At 39.1% G+C, this 26,804-nt stretch overlaps 1 protein-coding gene across 3 annotated transcripts in view; it reads left to right on the top strand.

Annotated features, from left to right (window-relative positions):
• The window catches only part of slka (STE20-like kinase a), a 36,418-nt gene that overhangs the window by 7,686 nt on the left and 1,928 nt on the right, over nt 1-26,804 (top strand). The window contains exons 3-18 of one of the 3 annotated variants that reach the window (XM_088350723.1): nt 3,382-3,430; nt 3,871-4,020; nt 7,751-7,823; nt 8,665-8,859; nt 9,943-10,024; nt 10,155-10,286; nt 10,349-11,368; nt 12,168-12,298; nt 12,579-12,702; nt 15,489-15,668; nt 19,008-19,079; nt 20,851-20,980; nt 22,530-22,654; nt 25,323-25,517; nt 25,657-25,782; nt 25,861-25,974. In XM_088350723.1, the coding sequence (XP_088206849.1) occupies nt 3,382-3,430; nt 3,871-4,020; nt 7,751-7,823; nt 8,665-8,859; nt 9,943-10,024; nt 10,155-10,286; nt 10,349-11,368; nt 12,168-12,298; nt 12,579-12,702; nt 15,489-15,668; nt 19,008-19,079; nt 20,851-20,980; nt 22,530-22,654; nt 25,323-25,517; nt 25,657-25,782; nt 25,861-25,974 (2,898 nt within the window). Of the gene's footprint in view, nt 1-3,381; nt 3,431-3,870; nt 4,021-7,750; nt 7,824-8,664; nt 8,860-9,942; nt 10,025-10,154; nt 10,287-10,348; nt 11,369-12,167; nt 12,299-12,578; nt 12,703-15,488; nt 15,669-16,491; nt 16,585-19,007; nt 19,080-20,850; nt 20,981-22,529; nt 22,655-25,322; nt 25,518-25,656; nt 25,783-25,860; nt 25,975-26,804 lie in introns of all 3 variants that reach the window. The other 2 variants (XM_088350722.1, XM_088350724.1) reach the window with 2 other exon arrangements.

Genomic DNA, 26,804 nt, shown 5'->3' with positions numbered 1-26,804 from the left:
GCGATACAGCTGTGCTTAACACGCGGTAAAAAAATTCACACGCGGTTGGCCGCGCGAAAAAGTTTTGCGCTGCTCAAAAATTTAGACCACGAGTAACCGCGGGCGGCACAGCGATGCCGCCGCGGTTACCCGCGATAAGGACGCGGAACAGTCGCCGGCCAATTTTACACATTTTCCACCGCGGGCAACCACGGGCAAAAAAAATCGCAAAATTTTACCCGCTATACAGACGCGAAAGGCTTTGTGACCGGGCCCTTAATGGTATAAATATCTCTTCCTTAGCTTTCTTCCACAGATAAGTCTTTTTTTTGCAATATGGTTGCAGCAGGTAGTGTTGCTTATTTGTTTTTGTTTTTTAACCTTAAATGTAAACTAATCAATGGATACGACTAGGGAAAAGTGGTGTCTTGTGGTAATCTTTATGAGGACATAAAGACCAGCTGTTTGACTGGCAAAGGTCAAGTAATTTCATATTACACCATTTGTACACCAGTCGTAGTTTTTATACGATCAAAACTTCATCAAAAAGACGTTCAGCACCATTTGTACTTGTTCAGAAGTTACGATCATTATCGGCCTGATAGAAAAAAAAGTTCCGATCACTTACCAATTTAAGCAGGGGTCCCCCAATCGCTGGGATGAGAACTGTTGTGCAGAACTGTAGGATATCTAGTACCGGGCTGCTCAGAAAGAAAAACTAGCATGGCTTCCAAGTGTAGCTCTGCCTATACGGATCACTCAACCACATTGATTGAAATTCTTTGCTAGAACTTCTGGGTAAAACGTTTGTTTTGGGTTAAAGCTTGTATGTAGCAATTTACAGCCACAACAGGGTATGTCGGTGTGACACCTTGACTCTAAACTGAAGTTAAAATGGTGTCCTATATTACTGGACTTAAACCTTCATCAGGATTGTCTCGTCTTTGCTTGTGCGACAATTGGGCTTGCATTAAGCAATATGTTGAGAAATTGCAAAAGTTATATTTTATTTCCTAGCCATAGGTACTCATAAAAAGAGATCATGAACCCTAGGTTCCAAAGCGCTGGCGTAGAAAATGGTCAACCGCAGCCTACTACATCATGTTACAAAGGTAGTCACTATATAAATGACTGATGTCCAGACTCATTATTGGCGTCAACTTCCAGAAAACAATTTCATTTCTTGGTTCAACATGGCACATTTTGCTTCGTTTGTTGATTTTTTGTGTGTTGGTATGTGCCTGTTAAGAATACATTCTTGCAAACAACTTCAATGTTGTCGTCTTTAACTTTCATATATCCCCAGTTGTAGTTTCACAACAGACAAAAAGTATTTTTCACATTTATCACATCAGTCCATATCAGTTGAGCCTCATACTATTAATGCAGTTACTTTTTTACTAATGTTTGTTACTGCGGGTGGTTGGGTTCCCTTTGCCATTTTGTTTTACACAACCAAGTGAAGTCACATTTATATTCAGAGCCCTTAATCACAAGATGTCTCAGAGGACTTCACAAGACACAATTATACAATTCCCTGATCTGAAACTGGCATATGGTAAAGGAAAATCTTAAAAACTGAAAATAAGAAACATCGATGGTGGTCACACAAGTGGTAATCTCCTTCAAGGATGCCCAGGCTGCGATAGATATTGCATTGGGTAACGATTCACAAAATGTAGTCAACATAAATAAACAATAGAATAACCATAGGTAATATGTAAAATTGTTCAAAAGTTTCAAATAAATCTGAAGAGGAGCAGTAGCAGCCGAAATCCCCCTCGGCGAATATGCATGACACTTGGTGTCATGTGACCTTTTGTGAAGCACAGGCCACAGCCCTCCGCTCAGATAATGGAGCCGTTTGGGACGTCAGTGAAAGTGCCCCTAAATAATTCAAAGCTACACTGCAAGTTGCCCTGGCAGGCCTTGTCTTTAACCAGCGTGACAACCACGTGTGCGTTTACGTGTGTTGTACAAGTTCTATTTCATGTTGTAGAAGTTTTACTAAACAATGGAGGGCAATGCTCAGTTGAAATAAATTGTACAGTTACCAATTGAATACAGAATCGACTGACATGCACAACCAAGGCAAATAGGCTTTGTTGGTTGCATTTAATCATATGTTCAATTAAGGAATTCCAACTTTGATTGTACCGCATTTTCTGCACTATCGGCCGCACTCGCAAAGGTCTTTTGCGATATGTTTTTACAGAAGGGCACTGGAGTATTAAAATAAAACTACAATGAGGTCTACCATTGCACTAAAATAGAATATGTACCCTCTTCGTGCATTGATTGGTCAATCGAAATATATCGCTGATCACAATTGCAAAGCTTGAATAAAACAGAAAACGTCAGTTTCTATTCATTAGACCACTACGAATGCAGATGAAGCATGAAAAAGGATTTGTTTTTAATTCTTCATCAGACTATTTTAGGCATGGTGCCGTTTTGTTATATTATCATTGGGACAGGCCAGGAAGTTATGTAAGATATTAAACTGATGGGTGGTACAGAAATGGTTGGCGACCACTGAAATACAGTATTGCATCTGTGAATCGCAAAGTATTAACAAAGCACACGATATTCTTAACTGAATGAAGAGGAAAAAATTGTGGAAAGTAATCCGGTCCTCCTAAATTATATAAATAAACTCATGGCCGCACGTATTCAGTAACATTTGTCACCTACATGTCAATGTCCCTAGTTGACTAGTGGTTTGGATTCAGCGCTCTTACTGTCATTATCTCGGTTTGATTTTTGTTGCCACCGCTATCATGCAATATGCATTTTTGATTGATCAGCGATAAATATGAACCGATCAATAGTTGCACAAATATGATATTATGCTGTCGTGCATACCATTTTTCAATACATAAAGCCACTCTTGAGATTTTTGGCTGCACCTCATAGTCCGGAAAATAGGGTGGTAGTATTTTTTCTTTGTCCGTGTTTTGTAAAAAAAAACAAGTTGCGCTTTACTTTCTGGTTCATTAATGATCTCCTTTATAACATGATCTGATGTTTTCAATACAAAAGGAGGAAGTTGAAGCATGTCTCCATTGACAAAATGAGGGAAGTTGTATTTGAAAATGAGTTTAACAAATCGTGTGGTCAAAAACTTCAGATGTGAAGAATTTCACTGTCTGTATATGTCCACGCAACAGTCAAGGGAGCAATCTTGCATTGAAATAATTCGGTGTCGGTATTGACGTAACAGCTCCTCTTAAATGTCCGTTGATAATTCTATCCAATTGATTGGCTGCTGAGAACAAGATGTAATGGATAATGACTTTCCTTTGAAAGGTCTTTCTGTCCTGTCTGCATTATAAAGATCATATTTTTTACAGCATTATTCTAAATGTGTCCCACAAGACATTTTATTGTTCTCCTGTGCAGATCCTGATTGAGTTCTGTGCGGGCGGCGCAGTCGATGCCATTATGCTGGGTAAGTCTTTCATTGGCCGTAGAGTTCTGTTTAACACTGTTTTTAGGTTGTCCAGAATGAGCGTGTGTTTTCACCTGTTCTATTGTTTAAAAAGGCCAGTTTATGAAAGTGTTTAATTACCGTAGCTCTGGTTTCAAGGATTGCTTCTAATGCCCATAGTTTCACCCTTTTATTTTGAAGGTTGAATAAAAAATGTCTCCTTTGAATGGGCTTACTTTCAAATAGCAGTAGAACTATGAATTCTCTTTGCTGTATAGACACTTAGACTATGCATGGACACTAAACTTTTCCTCTCGTACAAGTAAGTTTTTTTCCCGTTGCTGTGGGTTACCATCACAGCTAATGATTACTTCCTGAATGACAAAATTGTGAAATAACACACCACACTAATACGTGAAAGAAAACGTTACTAACGTATAGTCATCTGCGTTGTTCCAAAGAACTGGAGAGGCCCCTGACAGAGCCTCAAATCCGTGTGGTGTGTAAGCAGACACTTGAGGCTTTGGTCTACCTGCACGAGAACAAGATCATCCACAGAGACCTGAAAGCTGGCAACATTCTCCTTTCTCTGGATGGGGAAGTGAAACTTGGTAAGTTAAAATCCATTCTAAAACTATTCCTTAAAAATAGTTGAACATTTTAAACTGCGAGTCCATTTAAAATCTATCTATGACATGCGTAGTCATCAACAGGAGGGTGAATGAGTTATGTATTTATATCATCAGTGTTAAAGTGTCAACACAAAACTGCTCCAACCCCACTTAAAATGTTCCTTTCCATTGGGTGGACATGTGTCAGTCGCCAAATGTGAACGATTATTCATCTAGGAAAGAATGGCTTCCCTTCCCGCAAAGTTTAAGTCTCCGATGCTCAGTAGAATAAATCTTAGAATAAAAGGCAGATTAATTGAAGTCTTTTCCACCTTGTATCCTGGGTAGCCACTTAAGAGCCGCCTACTGAGCCACTTAAAGGCTTAAAGGGATAATTAGTTAAGTCAATTTTGGTGCTCCCATCAGCACCGCAGCACCCAGCTGAGCTATGTGATTTTGACAAGTGCACACTGCAGAGTGCTATGTTTACACAAATGACTGACTAATTTGTGTGACGCTTCATTATATTTAGGGTTTTTGTTGGCCAATTTTCTAATCTCATTAAATGTGTCTGATTAGTTAGGGGCTGCATAAATTAAGCTCTTTGAGTTGACACTTATTTGGGAAAAATCATTGTTTATTTATGCCCATTTCAAAATATTATTATTATTTTTGTATACCATAAATATTTACCGTATTTTCACGACTCTAAGGTGCACCATGTCAAAAGGCGCAGTCGCTGTAGCTGGTTCTTTTTCTGTGTTTACCACATGCACTGGGAGCCCCGCCCAATAGGGCGCAGATGCCCTCTCCTGCGGCCGCCTTACAACAACACAGACAAGCACACAAGTGTGCGTTTTCAATAAAAGAGCGGGAGCAAAACTGAATTTGGTTGTGGGTTATTTATGTGTTAATTAAAATGTAAAACATACAGATAAAAAGTTGTCGGAGTTCCTTTTTCAGCTTCCTTTACTTACGTACCATTGATCCATTTACCCCCTAACGTTGGTAAACAAATAAGTGATAAAAAAAGAATCCCCCTTAAAGCATTTCTGCATCATTGGACATTCCTTGTAATCCGTTTTGCTACATCATTGAAGTTTACAAATCAACAAACTCATAAAATTATTTTTCATACAGCCGTTAGCCTCTGACCTTTTAATTGACTACACTCTCGGCCAAAAGGAGGCTTTTTTAATGGTCCAAAGCCCGCATTAGCCAATAAGTGCTTGTTTGATAAAATGGAGATTGACACTTTTGATTAGCATATCTTCAGCCAGTAGTACCCGATTCAAATGATGATTGACACATTGGTTAGCCAATGAAATTCGGAACAAAACGATGCGCAGATACTCACCGTGAATTCAAATTAGGCCCCAAAATCAAAGTGCGCAATGTCACTCGTGATTCATTTTTACGCACCATTATTATGCGCAAGTGTGCACAATCATTGATTGACTCCTGGAAAGAGAAGTCAAACATTTACAACTCTTTCAAAATGTCTAAAAAAAAATTGCCCAAAGTAAATTACACGGTTGCAAAACTTTTGGTGTTGTTAAATTGTCGTCTCCAAATGCCCACTTTTGGAAACACCAGAACCCACCATTAGAAACATGTGTAAAATACAATGTTTATTTTTTGAGATTGTGATCAAATTTGACAAGGTGTCAGGTAAGGCTACAAGCTCACCGGTTTCCCAGCTAAGATGCCCATGCTATATCATCTGCAGGCATTTTATAGCAAAAAAAAAATCAAATGAGAATAAAACTCTTATTTCTGTGTGTTCAAGTTACGCTATAGCATTAGCATTCATGAATACTTCCGCAAACAATGGACCTATTGTGTGTGTGTGTGACGTCACGTGTCCTCTTCTGCACAAGCAGGACACTTATGGCGTTCAAATAGAAGACGCAAGGAGGTCACAGGAGATCAGATACAAGTCACATTTAGTTGGAAATGTCAACAATCTCACAAAAACATCAGATTTCACTCTAAAATCAGAAGCAAACATTCATGCTGCATTCCATAAAAGCGGGAAGTTGGATTTCTCCTACTTCGATGGTACTAGATCCAACCTCAAAGTGTTCCAAGCGAATGTAAACAGGAAAGCTGGCAGATTGCGAAATGTTGTTCCTTATTTTGCCCATTAAAAAATATTTGTACCCGTTAATCATGTTTTACCATTAACCGTGTGTTTGTCCATGGGCATTGCCATTTTTTCCGAGTCACATCAGATTGAAGTAGTCGACTTTGCTACCAGGACTTCCCACTTTGAGTGTCATTTAAATATTTTCCTGGTAGGAGGTTGGTGAACTCCCACTTCACACTTTTCTGGAATGCAGCTTAAACTCTGCTGTGTGAACCTAGAGCCTTAAACTTGCCCACACCCCACCCTTTAGCAGCAGCGTTTACACTCCCCGCACAGCCTCATGGTGTCGTTGCTACTTGTGCCGCTTTACATTACACACAGGGCGCACTGCACGATATGGCGCGCCGCACAATTTGAAGAAAATCTGAGACTTTCATGTGCGCCTTATGGTCGTGAAAGCTTGGTACTCAATACAAGGTTGCTTTATTCAAAGTCTTCAGCGTTTTGTTTACAGTGGCATTATTCTACATGTTGCTCCTTTGAAAGTAACAAATAACTTCACTATCATTGCAGAGCCAGGATCTTTGTTTTTCATAAAAGTTTCTTAAAACACTGCTCGTCTTATAGCAGGCTTGTGCTTCCAGGCCGTTGGATTATTTAATCCAGCCCACCATACATTTGTCATGAGTATGTCAAAAAAATAAGCGAGTATCTAGGTCATTTCTATTAAGTTTTGATTTTCTAAATAGATTTAAACCAAATGCTCTCTCCACTCGCTAGTGGGCAGTTTTGAATTTGCATAGCTTGATGAGTTGTTTCAGGTGTAAAACTGCATTTACTCAACTCCTAAAATAAACCAATTAGCACACTCAATGCCAAACATGAAAATCTTTTTCTACATTTTTTGTAAATAAATGTGTCGTGTTTATATAAAATCTCTTGTCATCCATGATTATAATACGTAGGGTAGGCTTTTATTGTAGTCTGAATTATTGTACGTCATACTGAAAAACAAAGCTAAAGATTTGGAGTTGACAATTTTTTACTGAAAACAGAAAGTCTGGATCCGGCGCCCGACCTAAACTGCGTTTGACATCCCTGACTTACAGTATATTAAGAAATGGAGGTTTAACGTATAGAGTTGGGAATAGTACTGATTGTTATATTAAATTCAATATTCCCCATACAAATCTGTTGCTCCTACCTCCTCTTGCAGTGCAATCTTTTTAATTTAACAAAATCCCACTTAAAAACATGGTAGATTGGTATAAGTGACTAGTTGACCAGTCTGTTTAGCTATGATATATTAGTGTTAGTGCCATAATAGTCAAAATTATTTTGTTATGATCTTTCTGTTTGAATTACATTGATGCAAATAGCAGAACCTTGCATGCTGTTATTGTTGAGCAGCTGTAAAAGACTTAACGATAAATGTTGCTTCCTTGCTGTGTTTATGTAAAGCATGTAATGTAAGGAAAAACTTGTGACTGACAATTAAAAGCTTTAAGCATCCCTTCTCTTTTATTAATGACAACTGTGTTTTGCATTTCAAAACTCATTTTTAAACAACTGATAAACTCCAACGACATTGCGTCAAAGTGAATAGAAGAAATATGTATGATTTAATTTCCTCCCTTTCAGCGGATTTTGGAGTTTCAGCAAAAAACACCAAGACGTTACAAAGAAGAGATTCTTTCATCGGAACGCCGTACTGGTGAGTCACTCAGCCTGAATACAAAATGATATTCTATCTGGTCCTGTTGACACAGATTTACGGATCCATTTTCAGTATGCTATTTCTAATGTTCATAGACAATAAAGGAGGATGCAAAATGGAATACATGTGTGTGTTAATTCAGTGGTCAGCAACCTATTCCATACTGATGACCGGTTTAATGTCGGTCTTTATTCTTTCAGCCGGGCTCATAAAAACATTGGTAATATCGATTATATTAATAAGCCCACGTCCACTGTGAAAATATTAATCACTAGTGATCTAAACATAGGAGAAGGCAATAGATTTTATCTCATCACACCATTTTTACTCACGGTGCCACATTGTACAATCTGGTTTTGGCTGAATTTCTTTCAAATAATGCCCCATTACAACATTGTACAACAAGGCACCGTGTGTCAAAATAATGTGATGAGATAAAATCTTAAGCAGTTTCCTTGGACATCTTCGCCACTCTCACCGCCATGATCTGGTTTTGATTCCTGTTTCATCCAATGTTGAGCAAGTGAGGTCGGCGATATCTGTCGACTGATCAATCATTGCTCAATTATTGATATACTAAATTAAGTGTTAGCGAAACATAAGACAAGTGGCCCAAAACAAAAACAGACTCATGGTAAATTCTCAAGCACATGCCAAGTGTTTTTCCCCAGGTTATTTTGCCTTAGTAAAATAATTTCCCCATTGCACTTATTAACTATGTTTTTCTAATCCTCCATGTTACATATAAATTACAATTTAGGACACAATTATAGAAGTAATATGGTTTAATATTGAATTCAAAGTCTAATTACCAATCCTCTCATTTGTTGTTGTGCAGGATGGCGCCAGAAGTGGTTATGTGCGAGACGTCCAAGGACCGTCCCTACGACTACAAGGCAGACATCTGGTCCCTGGGGGTGACCCTGATTGAGCTGGCGCAGATCGAGCCGCCCAATCATGAGATGAATCCCATGAGAGTGTTGTTGAAAATAGCCAAGTCTGAGCCACCTACCCTCATGCAGCCCTCACGCTGGTGAGATTCCATGCCAGGGTTGATAATAGCATGCCTATTTGATGAACAAGTCCGCAAGAGAACCCTTTTTTATCTACATTTTGTTCGTGAACATCTTGTGTTAAGTGAACATAAGGTCGTGTATTTATTTTGATTGTTTCAAAGTCCAGGTATTCTTTGAATACATTTTAACTTAAAAAGTATTCCGTAACCATACAAAATAAATTGAGAGAATAAAAACTTGAGAACTTGCTTACACAGTACAGGTACATTGTTATGGATTATTGATTCTTTTTGTCCTTACTCAAAATTGAAGTTATTTTGTGTTTTTTGAAAAACAAAAAAAATGATTATTTTGTTAAAAAAATTTTGTTTGGTTCTGCAGAATTTTTTCAGGGAATTTTATGGTATCCATTTTGGGGTTTATTATTTTTAGGGGAAACATTTTCTTTAAAAATCCTCCAAAAATGTAAAAATTACAAAAAATACATCAAAACATAATAAAATCAAATGAATGTGACAGTTCTTGTAAGCATTGTACATGTCTACAACAAAAGAGGAAGAAACATTGCATTTTCAAAACTACAATACTACAAAACATAGTCAATCTAAAGCCAGCTCAATGTATCACTATTGATTAAATCTTTCGCGTATAATTTTTTGAGACCTTGGTGGGTGGACAGTTTAAGAAGTTTTGGGGGCATGTTGGTATATTTTATATTCAAATGCATCGATCTGGTGCATTTTTAGAGGAAAATCAAGAATCGCAGTGCATGTAGGGTGGGAAAACCGCCGCAACTACCAAATGTCATATTTGCAAATGTGGAGCAACAACCAAACAACAAGTGTGTCAGTAATGGTGCGTGCTCCAGGACCGAGTTATTTTGATCAACTTTGCATTTATATGTATTTAAAAATATATATATTTTTTTAATAACACAAGTTTATGAGACCAGTTAAACCCTGGTGTCCTCCTAGAATCTTTCTACGCATGGGAAATTGACATTGGAAAAGTTCACCAACCTCTTTCATTACGTAATACTGGATATCCATGGAGAAGAACATTCTTGATGTCCACCTTATGTACTTCAAATTGTGTTACAGGTCACCAGAATTCAATGACTTCCTTCGCAGAGCGCTTGACAAGAATGTGGATAATCGATGGGGTCCATTGCAACTTCTACAGGTGGGCCACTATGCTCTGATTACAGATTTCAATATGTTATTAGGCCTCCAAGTACACTGATCGAGGGGCGGACCATCTCAGTAGTCAGCCATATGGCTTTGTAATTACATTTCCCTGTCTCTCCCTTCAGCATCCTTTTGTCACCAGCGTCATAGACAGCAAACCTCTGAGAGAGCTCATCGCAGAAGCCAAGGCTGAAGTCACAGAGGAGATTGAGGACAGTAAAGAAGAGGAAGAGGAGGAAGAGCTTGAAACGCCCGTGGTACGACCAACATAACAGTTTACATTACTTGCGTTGGATTTGAAACTTATCCTTTTGTCCAGGCTGCTGCTGGACACAAGCGTGAACCGTCCGATGCAAGTATGGCAAGTTCAGAGGAAGAAAGAGTTCCACCAACTCCCACTGCGTTGGAGTCAGTCATGGAAAAGACGGAGACTGAAGGCGGGTCCTGCACCAAGCTCTCCGATGAAAATCGTGGTACAAGCGAGCATGACAAGACAGAGGAGGAAAAACTTAATGAGTTGCCCGGCAATGAATACTCTGCCTCTGGGCTGATGAAGGAGCTCGCATCACCAAAACCGACAACGCCTGAGGGGCAAGATGACGAAATCCACGCTGGCCTGACTGCTCCGGATGAAAACATCATGAATAAAGTTCAGACAGCGAAAGAAATAAAGACACATAAAGAAAGATCAAATGATTCGGTAGAAGAACTTGAAAATGAACCGGGAGAAGTGACCAAAGAAGATGAGTCTGATCAGCAGATTACTCCATCTGCAGATTCGGATGAGACTCTTGAGGATGCTCGTGCCAAACCAGAATCTGTATCAGAGATAGAGGTTGAACAAGTTAGCAAGCCAGACAACTTGTCAGAGCATAAACTGGATAACATAGCCAACGGTGCTGACAATATTAATGAAGATGGAAGTAACGTAGCAGGACACATAGTGGGACACACAGACAAACATTTGAGTGAGGCTGAGTCTATTCTAAAAAAGCCTGAGGAAAACATTTCAAAGTTGCCTGATGTGGACACGGAGACCACTGATGAGGGCCAACCTTCAAATGGAATTTACGATAATGCTATCAACACATCAGAGGATGCAACTCTCTTGACCAATGATAATGATGAAACAATAGTGTTAGAAGATGGCACAGTGCATAGCGAAGCTGATTCTAAGGCCAAGACGGAAGAGCAAAGTCCCACCCTGAGTCAAAAGGATGCGGAGAAGGACTTTGATTCTGGAAGCAGCTCGGTCACTGACACCAGCAGCATGGACCTAAATTTGTCCATCTCCAGCTTCTTATCCAAAAGTAAAGAGGGAGGCTCAGTATCTGTCCAGGTAGTTACATATTTCATTTTCTTTTAGAATAGAATGTGTTGTCTTTGTAACATGTGAAATGCACAACAAAATAAAATTGTGCCATCCTGGTGGTGCAATAACAACTGCAAGAGAAAATACCACAGTTTAAAAGATAATTAGTTAATAATAGTATAAATTTGAGTAAGTTTGATTAAAAAAATAGACAAAAAAACTAAAGAACTGAGTCATCCCTTCTCATTTATTGCACATTCCCTTCCAAACATTTTGCAGCATTGAGGGAGATTATTGCTCTAGGGTGGAAATTGTTTTCTTCTAGTCTATCTGAATGCAAGAATTTAAACAAGTGATGTCAGGGGTGGAAAGTGTCCTTTTTTCTGAGCTCTGTTGTTACAGCTAGCGCTCTACAGTTCATCAAGTGATGGGAGGGGGTCATCTACAATTCTTTTGTGCTGTTTTGATCACTTTCTGAAGTGCAATTATCTAAATTTTATATTTTTAAATATTACAGCATAATAATTATCCACCTGGTCATTTTCTATGCTTAATGGAATCATGAGGGACCTGAAAACTATTTCAACTGACCTAGGGCAAGAGAATACATCAAAAGTCAATCACAACACACACCCTCACATATTTAATTAGCCACATTTTCGAACTGAACGAAGTGGTTGGATTATTCTAAGAATCATTTAGGTAGAAGTAAAGTACCAGAACAAAATGCAAATACAGAAATTGTAGGAATCCTTCCACACCCTCTGCTCGCTGTCAGGCGGCAAGGAGTTACTTATAAACAACTTCAACATGCTTTACTTCGTAGGAATCAAAAGGACAAAAAAAGACTTTGAAAAAGACACGCAAGTTCCTTGTGGACGGCGTTGAGGTCAGTGTGACAACATCTAAGATTGTGACTGACGACGATGCCAAGAACGAAGAGAAGCGTTTTTTGAGGTGAGTGCCTGCGTGCAATCGCTGATTCTATTCCACCGTTTTAAAATTAGGAACATGACCCAATTAGCACGCGTGTCTCGAAGTAGGACACGCAAACCCAACGGATTTATTACTCATTTGTTAATTTATTTTATACTGTTGTGTAAAAAAGCGTATGTCATACTGGTGAATAATGGACAGTACTACATATCATTGTATTTGTTGAAAGAGAAAGCAAGTAGTTTTAACAGTTGACCTTGCATCCCTTTGACGATGTGGCCGCTTATCGTGATTTCCTAAGGCGGCAGGAGCTTCGAGAGCTGCGCCTGCTACAAAAGGAGGAGCAGAGAGCTCAGCAGGAGCTTAGCAACAAGCTACAGCAGCAGAGAGAGCAGATATTGCGGCGTTTTGAACAGGAAACGACAGTGAGTCACATCCACCACGACTATTTTTTACCGCTTCTTCAGCAACACCAAGCTCTGCCAAGAGAGCCGCTATGTTTCCTAGATGTTAAGTCAAACTAACAGAGTTTGTACCACAGAAAAATAGTTTGAAGTTTACATTGGACATTTTGCTGTACATCTTTAATACATATTTGTTTTGCCAAAAAATGGTGGAATTAATATGTTGCTGTCATCAGAATTGTATAAAATAGGTTATCCAAAAATCTACCACAAATACTGCAAAGAACACAACATCCCCCATACACCTTTCTTTCAGTGTATTTGATTTTTTTTTTTTTTTCCAATTAATTGAGTCAGCAAAGGAGACTTCCGGGGATGCACTTGTGGTTAGATTGCAACAACTTTCATTTCCGACTCTGTAGTGAGCAATGGGCCCTGTATTCGGCTTTGCTATAACTTGTGGAAACCAAGTAAAAGGCTAGAAAAAAATTGAAACAGTATTAAAGTTATCTGTTCATTTCCAGGTATATAATTTGGAAAGCGCGATATTTACCCCACATTAAATTCTGATATATATGTGTGTGTGTGTGTGTATGTATATATATATATATATATATATATATATCTGTATATCTATATGTATGTATGTATATATATCTATATATATATATATCTGTATATCTATATGTATGTATGTATATATATCTATATATCTGTATATCTATATGTATGTATGTATATATATCTATATATATATATATCTGTATATCTATATGTATGTATGTATATATATCTATATATCTGTATATCTATATGTATATATATATATATATATATCTATATATATATATCTGTATATCTATATGTATATATCTATATATAGGTATATATATATATAGGTATATATATATGTATGTATATATATACAGGACTGTCTCAGAAAATTAGAATATTGTGATAAAGTTCTTTATTTTCTGTAATGCAATTAAAAAAACAAAAATGTCATACATTCTGGATTCATTACACATCAACTGAACTATTTCAAGCCTTTTATTATTTGAATATTGCTGATTTTGGCTTACAGCTGAAAAAAACTCAAAAATCCTATCTCAAAATATTAGAATACTTCCTCAGACCAAGTAAAAAAAAAAAATTTATAACAGCAAAACTAAATCAAACATTTGAAAATGTCCATTGATGCACTCAGTACTTGGTTGGGAATCCTTTTGCACGGATTACTGCATCAATCCGGCGTGGCATGGAGGCAATCAGCCTGTGGCATTGCTGAGGTGTTATTGATGCCCAGGATGCTTCGATAGCGGCCTTCAGCTCATTTGCATTTGTAGGTCTAGTGTCTTTCATCTTCTTCTTAACTATACCCCACAAATTCTCGATGGGGTTCAGGTCAGGGGAATTAGCAGGCCAATCAAGGACAGTGATGCCATGGTCAGTGCACCAGTTACTGGTGGTTTTGGCACTGTGGGCAGGTGCCAGATCATGCTGGAAAATGAAATACTCATCTCCATAGAGGTTTTCAGCAGATGGAAGCATGTAGTGCTCTAAAATCTCTTGGTACACAGTTGCATTTACTCTGGACTTGATGAAACACAGTGGACCAACACCAGCAGCTGACATGGCTCCCCAAACCATTGCTGACTGTGGGAACTTCACACTGGATTTCAAGCAACTTGGATTTTGCTCTTCTCCAGCCTTTCTCCAGACTCTGGCGCCTTGACTTCCAAATGAAATGCAAAACTTGCTTTCGTCTGAAAAGAGGACTTTGGACCACTCTGCAACTGTCCAGTGCTTCTTCTCCATAGCCCAAGTCAGACGCTTCTTCCGTTGTCTTGAGTTCAGAAGTGGCTTGACCATGGGAATACGGCTATTGTAGCCCATTTCCCGGACACGTCTGTGAACTGTGGCTTTTGATACCTGGACTCCAGCTTCAGCCCACTGTCTTTGAAGCTCCCTCAAATTCTGGAAGCGGCTCTTCTTCACAATTTTGTTAAGGCTGCGGTCATCTCTCTTGGTTGTGCAGCGTTTCCGGCCACATTTTTCCCTTCCAACAGACTTTTTGTGGATATGCTTTGAAACTGCACTCTGTGAACAGCCTGCTCTTTGAGAAATTTCTTTTTGTGTCTTACCCTCCTGATGGAGGGTATCAATGATGGTCCTCTGGACAGCAGTCAGATCAGCAGTCTTCCCCATACTTGTGATTTAGTTTACTGAACCAAGCTGAGTGTTTTTAAGGCTCAGGAAACCCTCGCAAGGTGTTTCGAGTTAATTAGATGATTCAGGTGATTAGTTGAATAGCCTACTTGTATACTTTTTCATGATATTCTAATATTTTGAGATAGGATTTTTGAGTTTTCTTAAGCTGTAGGCCAAATTCAGCAATATTAAAATAATAAAAGGCTTGAAATAGTTCAGTTGATGTGTAATGAATCCAGAATGTACGACATTTTTGTTTTTTTAATTGCATTACAGAAAATAAAGAACTTTATCACAATATTCTAATTTTCTGAGACAGTCCAGTATGTGTATGTATGTATGTATATATATATATATATGTGTGTGTGTGTGTGTGTGTGTGTGTGTGTGTATAGCTAGCATTGCAAATGCTAGCGTTAGCCTCCCGCAGGTATACCAGCCCAAACATGTACTGAGTCGTATTTAGCATAATTTTTATGGACTTTATAGGTTTGTTAATTTCCAAAACAAAAAAAATGATTTAACTTGTTACTTACTGGTAGTAATCAACTCAAGGTGATATTGTCTTACTCGGTGCATGTGACTCGTGTCTTCAGGCAAAGAAACGGCAGTATGACCAGGAAGTGGAGAGCCTGGAGAAGAAGCAAAAGCAGACCATCGAGCGCTTGGAGCAAGAACACACCAGCCGGCTGCGGGATGAAGCCAAGCGCATTAAAGGGGATCAGGACAAGGAGCTGTCCAAGTTCCAGAACATGCTGAAGAACAAGAAGAAGGAGGTATGTGAAGGACCGCATGGCTGTGCGCTGATTTGCTGTGGTGGTGCATGATGCTATCTTACTTGGCTGATTTATTTCAAGCGCATGGGTGAGGTGTGCCAGGTCAACAGTATTTTGCTGTCCTGCACTTAGCTGCTGCTTGGTTTTGCACGCATTATTCATTCGCTTAGCTTATTTCAAACCGGGTAGTATCTATTTGGGTGCTCTTTAAACTATAAAAGATATATTGGTCCTTATGGTCTCAATCTGTGCTTTGTTACTTTCAGTTTTTTTGTAATGCAAAGAGCTTGTGGCATTGTGCTTTGCGATGCCATGGCCATTATTGTATTTGCTGTTTACTTATTGCAGTTGTTTGCTTGTGGTTGTTATATTATGTAGACTTTTTTTTGCGTATTCTGTATTTGTTATCCTGAATTGTATTAATTTGACCTAACCAAGTTTTTGGCATGAGTGTGTAAGGTGACTTTGGTCATTGGATGGGTGATTTCGCGAAATGTTTTCTCTTAGTGGTGCCGGAATTATCCCGCAAAATCTGGGACTTATTTTTTTATTCAATTAGTACTGTGAGCTTCTATGTGAGTGTTCAATCTTAGTTGCTTTTTTTACAATGAGCAAAAACACTTTGGTTGACTCAGACAATTGCAGTATATCCAATTCATGACTAATTCATTTGCAACAATCTTTAACCTAGGAGGGTGAGCGGAAATGCGGTGGCGGGACACTCTAAATTCCTCTGCATGCCTTTCTTTACTTGCAAGTTTAGAATTATTTAGATTTTCTTGAAATCAACCAGAAGCCTCTGCACAAATGCAAAACTTTCTAGGCCAAACAGGAAGTGGGGCAGTCACCTAGACACATGCGAAAAGACCTCATGAAGCGCTTAAGGGAGGACCTATCGCTTCTTACGACCGCTGAGGTAACAGAAAAACATTTAAATCCCTACTGATGTATTTCTTTATCTCTTCCTGACTTCTTCTAAATGGTCCCACCTTGTTAAAATTAACTCATTCAGAGCCGGCCACATCTTTCATATATGCCAGCTGTTTTTTGCCAACTTGACTTCCTGGGAAGCCTAGAGAAAATTAGATTCTCTAGCTAAACAAACATGGAATCTGCCATAAAAAGTATATATTTACCTTTTACCATTGAATTTTGTAAAAAAATATATCCTGGTAAGCTTCAGAGAAAAAGGTATTTTAATCAGAATATGTGGCATCAATTGAGATTTGTTTGCATCTGCGATATCACATATAGCCAAACATTCTGTTTTTGCCATAAATCAACATGAACCACCCCTCAAATATATTTTGATAGCAAGATAAACATTCAAAATAAAGTTTAAACTTTTAAACCTTTGTTTTTTTTACATATGAATTGTCACAGTTCATTTATGGTACCACACTCCGATTACAAGACGTAAAAAATAATAGAAATTGCGAAATGCTGTATTTTTGAACAACTATAGCTATTGCTGTTATTTTTTGGGGGCATTTTGCATGATAAAAAATTTTACCCAGCTATATGCTGTGGAGATGACAGTTTTCCAGGCTTTTTCAGTTCAGGAATGACAAGGTTGTGATAACCTTAACAACCTAGCAGAGACAATTATCTTGTCCAACATCTTTGTTTGTTGTCTTGGATATTTTCCCCCCCAAGATAAAGAACCTGTGCCGTTATTGTTACCTTGGTGGCATGCTCTTGCGACAGTGTAGGGTGGAAGTGGTTTGGTTAATGCATACCTGCGGACGTTCACCCTCCTCGGCCTAGATGTTGTGTGTCTCTGGTAAATTTGGATTACGTTGGATGCACTGGATGGGTTTGGCCATCTTGTCCGCCATAACTACTGCGACAATGTAGCTTCAGCTGTTCTTATGACTTCGTCCTCAGGTTGAATGATTAAAATGAGCAGTATGATGCTGTGACACGACTTCTGTATTTAGATTTAAAATAATCATTTGCTGTATCACGGTTTTGCAACTTTATGGATTTTTATCAGGCATCGTGTGTGTTCTGCATTTCGATTTTTTTAAACAGGAAGACGCTTTCTAGCGGCCAAAAAGTTGGACCTCTCCACCACCTAAACTTGCTCTGAAGCTATATGCGGCTCTTTGGTGCTCCCTAATGGCTACCTGGTGCTTTTTCAAAAATGTTTGATAATGGAGAAAAAATATATGGTTTCCATGGGAGAGAACCCGAAGTTAAATGCAGTTTTATATAATATCCACATGATGGCAGCAAAGTAGCATGATAAGTAAAATGGATCAGGTCTTTAATCCATAATGTTGTGCATTAAAACGGCAAGATAATTTTTAAAATTATAATTGGACCTTAAGTTTTCACAAAGTACAGTACCTTTATATGTTAAACAACAACTTGAGCCTGTCAATTTGGTTTGTTCTGTAGGAATAAATAAATCCACCCATCCATTATCTGCACTTCTTATCCTCAGTCGGGTCGTGGGGATGCTGGAGCCCATCCCATTTATCTTCGGGCATTGGGCAGGGGACACCCTGAACTGGTTGCCAGCCAGTCGCAGGGCACACAGGGACAGACAATTCGCTCGCTCAATCACACATAGGGAAAATTTGGAGCGGCCAATTAACCTGACATGCATGTTTTTGGAATGTGGGAGGAAACCGGAGTGCCCGGAGGAAACCCACGCAAGTACGGGGAGAACATGCAAACTCCGCTCAGGAGGATTCCATTCCATTACCTCAGAATTGTGCCTCGGACGCGCTAACCACTCAGCCGCCTTGCCGCCCAGGTATATACACATACTTAGATGAATATAAAAATAAAGGTTTCTCTGGTTTTGACTATCACATTTATGGAACGCATCCCAGCCCCTCGAAAAACGAGGGATTACTCTATTTGATGATTTGTGGCAGTTTTGTGATAGTACTTGTCTTGGATAACCGTTAAACTGCTTATGTCAGGCCTACTGTGCATGTTGGTAAGCCAACTCGCCAATTTAATATACAGTATATCTCAATAAATGAAGCAACTGAAGACTGACGGTCATTTCAAACCTGCGTTTCCTTTTTAACCGATCGCCGCATGGACCGTGTTAACAACATTTCTTGCTTTTACGGGCTGAATTCAAGTTGAGCGGGCTACTGTAAAAGCATGTCAAGGCAAGCAGAGCAGTGCTAAATACGTAATGTGGACTAACATTTATTTGTAATCGAGCTTTGCATTCTGAGATACTTCTCAAAGTGGGAAGGGGTCCCACAATAAGTATGTATGTGTGTGTGAGTGCATGTTTGTTTATGTGTAAAATGTGAGCCTGTTCCTTGTTCCTGACAAGGACGAGTGTTCGGCCTTTGCTCTCCTCTGCAGGCCGTCGCGGAGGTTATGATACAGTCTTTTCAGTTGTCCTCATGCGCACTCTTCAATGCTCAGATCCAGGATGTAAGTCCTCCTCCACCATCCCCGACGACGCCTCGATTTCTCTTTCTGTTTCCAGCCCATACTTAGATGTGTGTGAAGTGACAGTGCATCTTTTTTACTATAGTCCAGTTACGTGTGAGCATGTTTTTGGAGTGACGTCATCGCTGTAAGTCGTGTTCACGTTCGGACCTTACGACAGATGGTAAAGTGGTCCGCAACTTGAATTTTAATTTTATATTCAAGTTGCATCAGTTTCAAGCGGAAGTTTTAAAGAGTGTCTTGAGTACCTTCAGTGTTATTGACTGCAATACACTTAAACCCTCGCCGCGCAGTACGACTGGATGAGGTTCATCTAATTGGATGAAGTCCTGATAAAACATAAATTGTAGGTTAAAGGCAATTTACCAAATTCTTAAACACGCTAAATGTGTAGAAATATAGTACATGTTTTTTGCAAACTAGGTATATATATATTTCTTCAGTATACTTCAATTATTTTCTGAGATAATGTATTTTTAAAACAATGTGTCTTGTCTTTCTCATCCTGAGCTGTGACGTCATCAGAGGAACATCAGCACCATAGCAAACCAGTCGCTATATTGTTTTACATGTTAATTAGTCAAAGAGGTTGCAAGTGCTTTAAGCGAATTTTCAGTAGTTTTTGTATAGAATGCATAGTCATTGTGTTACAGGTGGCAGCAGTGATGGTACAACAATGGTCAAACAGCCAACAAGGGGCTAATTGGCAAAAAAACACGGAGACCCAACAGGTGGCCAACTAGGACCGATCAACTGGAGGCGGCTGTAACCCTAGGCGAAAAACGCGATACTGTCCAACCAAAAAAAGCACAGTGAGCAGCCAGGCTAACCGGGAACCAACAAACCAATAAACAAACAAACGCGGACCTAGCCAGGAATAAACCACGTCAAAATTGGCGCAAGCGGCAGGCTTACTTGCCAAACAACACACAGTGGGAAAACAACAAATGCCAATGGGCGCAAACAAAACAGGAAAGCCTTCTGCAGCACTGACGCTAACAGGTGGCTTGCAGGTCAAAATCAGACCATAAGCAGCGAGAAAATACTATCGCCTACCTAAAAGAGGGCAAACAACGAATGCACGCCGTAAGGGTGGCAGGTAAAGTTACCCCATCCAGCTTTTGTATTATGAAGCACACCACTGCGACAAAACAGTCACAAGGCCCCCAGTGACATGGCAAGCAGTTGTTTCAGGGCAAGAATGAGCGGTATGCAATTGCTGTTCACTACAAACACTGTCTGGTTTTGAGGTTGCATCACATGTTCTGCTAATGGGATCCGTCATTCTTGTTCCTTAAATGATGTCACAGCTCTACAGGGAAACAAGCCAGACAGGTTAACTTTGAGAATAAATTTACCAAGTTATCCAGCGCCTGGAATAGTTTGCAACATATTTGCATAATTGTGTGGAGCCTCATACATTTTGAATGATTACATGCTGTCCCCTAGCGACAATCTTGAAATAAACAATAGGACGCGTCAGGCAAACCAATGTGTGAAGTTCATGGTTGTTAATGTTGTTTTACATGAAGTGAACTTTTCTCTCCGTCGTGATTCATCAGTGTGTCCTTTGCCGCGCCCCTTTACTGATGTCACACCTCCTGCTCTGCATCATAAATAGAGTCCAATTACATAATGCACATGACAGCAGATGCGTCCTTTCTCTTTCAACTCCCACCTGTCCCTTTTTCAGCTCCGCTTGTTTTTATTTCCCTTATTAACGTCACTTCCTTTCTGGATCCTCCGACCTTAGGAGCAGGAGTTCCTCCAAAAGCAGCAGCAGGAGCTGGACGGGGAGCTGAAAAAGATCATCCAGCAGCACAAAGTGGAGATTGCCACCATGGAGCGGGATTGCCTTAACCACAAACAGCAGCTGATGAGAGGTGGAGCCGTTGGCTTTATTGTATGGGTCGGGAGCCTTTTTGGCTCAAAGAGCCATCCAAGACTGCAAAATATTATATTGTTTTCCGAGTGAGAACCACACCATATACTTCTAAGGGAAAATTTAACACAACAGCCAAACATGATCTCCTTACCAAATGTAACCCTTCAGTACATTTTATATCTCTGTGTGGCATTTGATGATTTCATAAAATATATGAAATGATATTAGAAATAATATATAATAATATGATAATATATAGAGATATCCCACATACATTTTGTCTCCCTCCCTCAGCTACATTTTTGTGGTAATGGTTTCAAAACAAGCGGTGAGCAGATTTCTTTCGTAAATGTCACAAATATTGCCATGGTTCGTAAGGGTGCTTAACATTTTAAAATGCTTACATTTCAATGTTGTTTTCAATCCTTGGATTTTGGTTGAAGTACTTGTAAATGCCTTAAATTGTTTTTTGGCATAAGTGTGTAAGGTGGCTGTTTTTTTGGCAGTCTGACTGAGTGAGGTGGGGACTCTATTTTAGTGATCAGAGTCAACAAAAAAGAAAATGGTCCATTAATCTGCACTTCATAGCTTGTGCGAGCAACTTTGCGGAGCTTTTGACTTTTTTGCCTCATACGAGGGTCTGTATCGAGTAACAACTGAAATACCTTTTTATGCCAGCAATTTAACTTTGGAAGAAAATTGTGGCTCTTATGACTTAGTTCATATTTACAGAGGCTTACTTCACGCATTTATTAAAATTTAGAAGAATGGACTACACAGTTTTACGTCATTGAGTGCTGTCAGTAAGAAAAAGAATGTGATACATAGATCCAACAGTTGGCAGCAAATACTAAGGAAATGTGACATAGAAACTTTATTTAATTTTCATTTTCCTTATCATTTTGAGTAAATGATAGCTGCTGGTTTAATATTTGGCTGAGGATTTATTACATTTTCTGGTCCTTTTTTCTACGGGCAGCACCCAGTTACATCAAACACAACAAGGCTATGGATTATTCGTCCTCCATTTTGTCTCAACGATGCAAATCTTCTACATAGATTTGTTTTAAAAGTTGTCATCCGCATTGTTTGTCATTTATTTATAACCTGCATAACCTGTATGCTTTTAAAGCTATTTAGGAAATTGTAGAAGGGAGATGTCAAACTCTCTTGCATATTCTTATTCATCTCATGTAAATATAAATGGTCTGCATTAATATAGCGCTTTTCAAGGCACTGAAGACCTCCCAAATCGCTTTACAATATGCTTCGCCCGTACCCATTCACAGTCACTGATATTGGTGACAGCCATGCATTGCACCTACCACCTTCTTGGCTGAGAGACGCAGAAAAAAAACAACGACATTTCTTCTTACCAGCCTTAAAGGTAGAAAAGGGCCTGAATGTGTTAAAATAGGGAATTTTATTACAGAGACAGATTTACTTAGAAACAGAGCTACAGGTTCCTGAACCTCCGCCCAAAAAACAAAAAAAAACTAAACAAAAAAAAACTAAACAAAAAAACTAAAGCTGTTGTCTGTGTCTAGCACGGGAGGCGGCCATGTGGGAGCTGGAAGAGCGCCACCTGCAGGAGAAGCACCAGCAGTTCAAGCAGCAGCTCAAGGATCAATATTTCTTACAAAGGCACCAGCTGCTCAAGAGACATGAGAAGGTAAGTGCCTCCATGAGCCTTGGACATAGGTTATGATGGAGGGAGGGTTGAAAGCCTGTAGCTAATCAATCTCCAAGTAAGCGATTCATGTGGTAATCCATCACTTTTAATTTCAACATCTTTGAAATTTTCAATCCATATATCAGTGTCTGAAACTCATGACCAAAAGTCACCGGACGCCTGGGCAGAAATTGTTGCCTGCCCAGCCATAAAGTTGACTGCCCCATTTTTCACAACTTGAAACACAATGAGACGACTAATCGCAAAAATAAAAACATTGTTACAAAGTATTAAAGATTGATAATCACAATATATAACAGAACATCACTTTAAATTGGTTTATCATAAATCCACTTATAACATTTATTGCATGTATATGACATTGCTATTTTCCATCTACCATCAGTATGTATGTACCTGTATATACTAATCTTAATTCATTCAATGTTTGCGTTGCGTCATCTGCTACAAGCCACGTGAACCCCTCTTTCCACGATGCTTTTAATTTACGTTTACGTTTTGTCGCGTCATAGATTTTGTTAGCTTCTTTTGGTTATTTATTCTGGGGCTGAGGTTTTGGCTTTATTCCTAACCACTTATCCATTTTCTTGTGTTCTCTGTGCGTCTACTTTGGAAAATGATATCCAAATGCACGACCTTATAACGCTCGGGAAAGTCGGGAAGCACGAAGTTATTCGATGCAGGCTTCTGACTGGCTGCCGAGTATGCAAATTGCCTAACGAACCGAAATTACGAAATTTTCAAACCGAACGAAGATTTCAAAATTGGAATAAATCAAACGTTTGATTTGAAAAAAAAAATCAAAAATACAAACGAAAGATTATTATTTATTTTTTTCCCCCTTGAAAAAGTTGTCGGCCACCCGGGCAGAGACGTTGTGTAAGTTGTACGCCCAACGTAAAAGATGCACGCCACGGGAATCCATGCAGAAGTTATTTCAAACACTGCATTTATGCTATATTTTTTTAGGCGGACGTTATTATTGAGTAGTCACTATTACAAATTACTGAACCACTACTACTTTTCATGATAGAAAAACAATTAGACACTTTCACAGGTGGCGATGTAAATTCCAATTTAGATGGATAGATAGATAGATACTTTATTCATCCCTGTAGGGAAATTCACACTTCCAGCAGTATCCTTATGTTGAAAATAAAACAATAATAAAGTAAAAGGAATATGATACATAAATACCCAATGTAACGTGTTGATATAGAGTATTTAAATAGTGCTACATAAAATACACACTGTAATAAAAATAGGGTAATATGCAATGTGAGGGTGTGGCTTAATGTGGGCTTTTACTCCCCGTGTGGAGTTAAAGAGCCTCATGGCATGAGGAAGAAATGATCCCCTCAGTCTGTCTGTGGAACAAGACTGTGACAGCAGTCTGTCGCTGAAGCTGCTCTTCCGTTTGGAGATGATGCTGTGTAGTGGATGTAATGAATTTAATGTTCTTATGTAGTGTATGTAACAAACTATTATAAACTGTATTTTGACCGCAGTGTCAATCAGAACGGGGTCAACTTGGGCTTAATTGCGTTGCCCTGGTGCACCATGTCTCCTGCTCTGTTTGGAATTTGCAGTATACAGGGATCAGAATGGAGATTTTCATTTTCAGCTGAAATAGCCAGCGTCCAGGAATAAACCAGGGCGGAGCCCCCCCCACCGCCAAAACCTGGGTTTTAGGCAATTTACTTGTCCAAAACCATGCTTATATTTATCATTTAAGTAACATTTTTAGAAGATTAAAATAATTTGCCCACATAACTGATTTTTTTGTAAATACTGCAAGATAAGTTCAAATGCAGTTCAGTCCCTGCAGCTTGTGCGACAATGCGGCCAATTTTTCTAACGGCCGCCAGGGTGCGCCAGAGCAATAAAGGAAAGAGTAAGACAGTCGGATTTTGAATTTGTTTGCTACGCAAGAGAAAAAGTGAAAAAGTCGGAATGCCTTTGGGGTTCAAAAACAGCGGGGATCCGCGGAAAATTCTGATCCCTGAGTATATGTGGGTTTGACTTGTCTAACCAGCTACGTCTTGAATGATAATCGGGTACGGTGATGTTGATCATGCATATGAAATAGTACTTTTCGTAGGGACGCACCAAAATAAAAAGTTGAGGGCAAAAAAAAAAAACTGAATCGAGAACAGAATAAATAACAATTAACTGACCTGCTAAAATAATTACAATCATAAATGATAAATAACTGACTTACAGATTATGCTTATTTTAAGGACTTTTTTTTAAAAGTGAAGTGCACCTTATCATCCAGTGTGCCTTGTATAACAGAAAAATATGGTATGTAAACCGAAAAATGCCTAATTACAATAAAATGCTACTACACACTGTAAGCGTTTATGAATGTATCAATAATTGTAGTGGTTAAAGCAAAATTCTTAATGTTAGCCTATAATCTATAAACTTTTCCCGTTTATAACATTTAGAATGATGCAAACCTCCTCTGTTACAGTAGTTTTAATTTCATTAATTTCTGAATAAAAATATTTTAAAAACAAGTATTTTTTGAATGTGTGCCTTTTAATCTGATCCGTCAGAAAATACAGTACATTTGTGTCTTTCTCAGTATGGATGACTGTGAGAAGAATGTTTCCCTTCATTGTATTTTTTGTCCCTGCTGCAGGAAACTGAGCAGATGCAGCGCTACAACCAGCGTCTGGTGGAGGACTTGAAGAACAAGCAGAACCAAGAGAGGGTCCGGCTGCCCAAGATCCAGCGGAGCGACGGCAAGACCCGCATGGCCATGTTCAAGAAAAGCCTCCGGATCGCCGCTTCACCCATCATGACACCCGAGCAGGAGCGGGACCGCATCAAGCAGGTATTGGGGCCTTGCTTGCAGCTTTAGGAAATTGATTTGTGTATTTTACAGCCCCCTGGTGGCCAATGCGCAGTATCTTGCAACCCTTAATTGCAGAATCTCTTACTCAGCGGTGTCATCAATCTTTTGTACTTTTTAGTTTGGTTTTCAGGAGGAGAAGCGGCAGAAGAACGAGCGTCTCCACCAGCACCAAAAACACGAGAACCAGATGCGAGATCTTCAGCTGCAATGTGACTCCAACATCAGAGAGTTGCAGCAGCTCCAGGTCGGCTCGCATTAGCGTCAAAGAAGTGCAGTGCCGCAACAAGATATCCTGCTTAAAAACATGTCAATTTGTTTCCAGAATGAGAAATGTCACCTGTTGATCGAGCACGAGACTCAAAAGTTAAAGGAGCTGGATGAGGAGCACAGTCAGGAAATCAAAGAGTGGAGGGACAACCTCAGACCTAGGAAAAAGGTTTGTCAGCCTTTGTACCTCAGTGATGTGCCATAAGGTTTCAAGTCATTAGAGGCACAACCGGATTTACAAATACATTGATATATTTTTTATCATATACTGTAATTGGCAAAGCAAGAAAGCAATAGAAAAATGATTCATACAAACGTTTTATTGTCTTACCTTAACTGATAAATGCTCCTTTTGAATAAAAGCGTCGATGGATAGGTAATGCATCAAGGAAAATATAATGGGTGGCTTGACTTGCTGTTTGCTTACTGATACTGTCACTGATTCTGTCATTTGGAACTGAGGTGTGCATCGAATAAGACATTGGTCTCACTATCGCCCTCTGTCATGAGGCAAGAGAATTAAATGCCTCACTCTGCATCTCTATTTGACCACTAGATGCCACTGTATTGTGTGCTACAAAGCACAAGGAAGACGCTCAGCACAGTAACACATAACACACTAAACGTATAAAGTATATTCATAATGTGAAAATTTTAGCGATTTAAAAAAATATATATCCAAAGATTCTAAAGTTAAATGAGAAAGCATAAATTGCACAAAATATGAAATAAAACAATATGATACAAATATTAAAGATAAATTATTCTAGCAAACAATGTAGTTTTGCATCTTAATTCAATCCAATACTTTGTAGGTTGAGAAAATAGCCTCACCTAGAGGGAGCTGACATGAATGTCCGCAATCTTGCTGCTACGGGTACCCAAAAACGCTGTCCGAAAAAAGGGAAAATAAAATGTTGTGTTTTGGTTACTTTGAGTTTCCTTAGTTTGTATATTTCCTGATGCTTTTCTGCACTTGTTTACAGTTGCATGACACCC

This window comes from Urocampus carinirostris, chromosome 13, assembly GCF_059441175.1.
Source record: "Urocampus carinirostris isolate Australia breed hairy pipefish chromosome 13, RoL_Ucar_1.0, whole genome shotgun sequence".
NCBI lineage: Eukaryota > Metazoa > Chordata > Actinopteri > Syngnathiformes > Syngnathidae > Urocampus > Urocampus carinirostris.
Note: the sequence above shows the minus strand (reverse complement) of the source record. Positions and strands in the feature narration are given on the sequence as shown.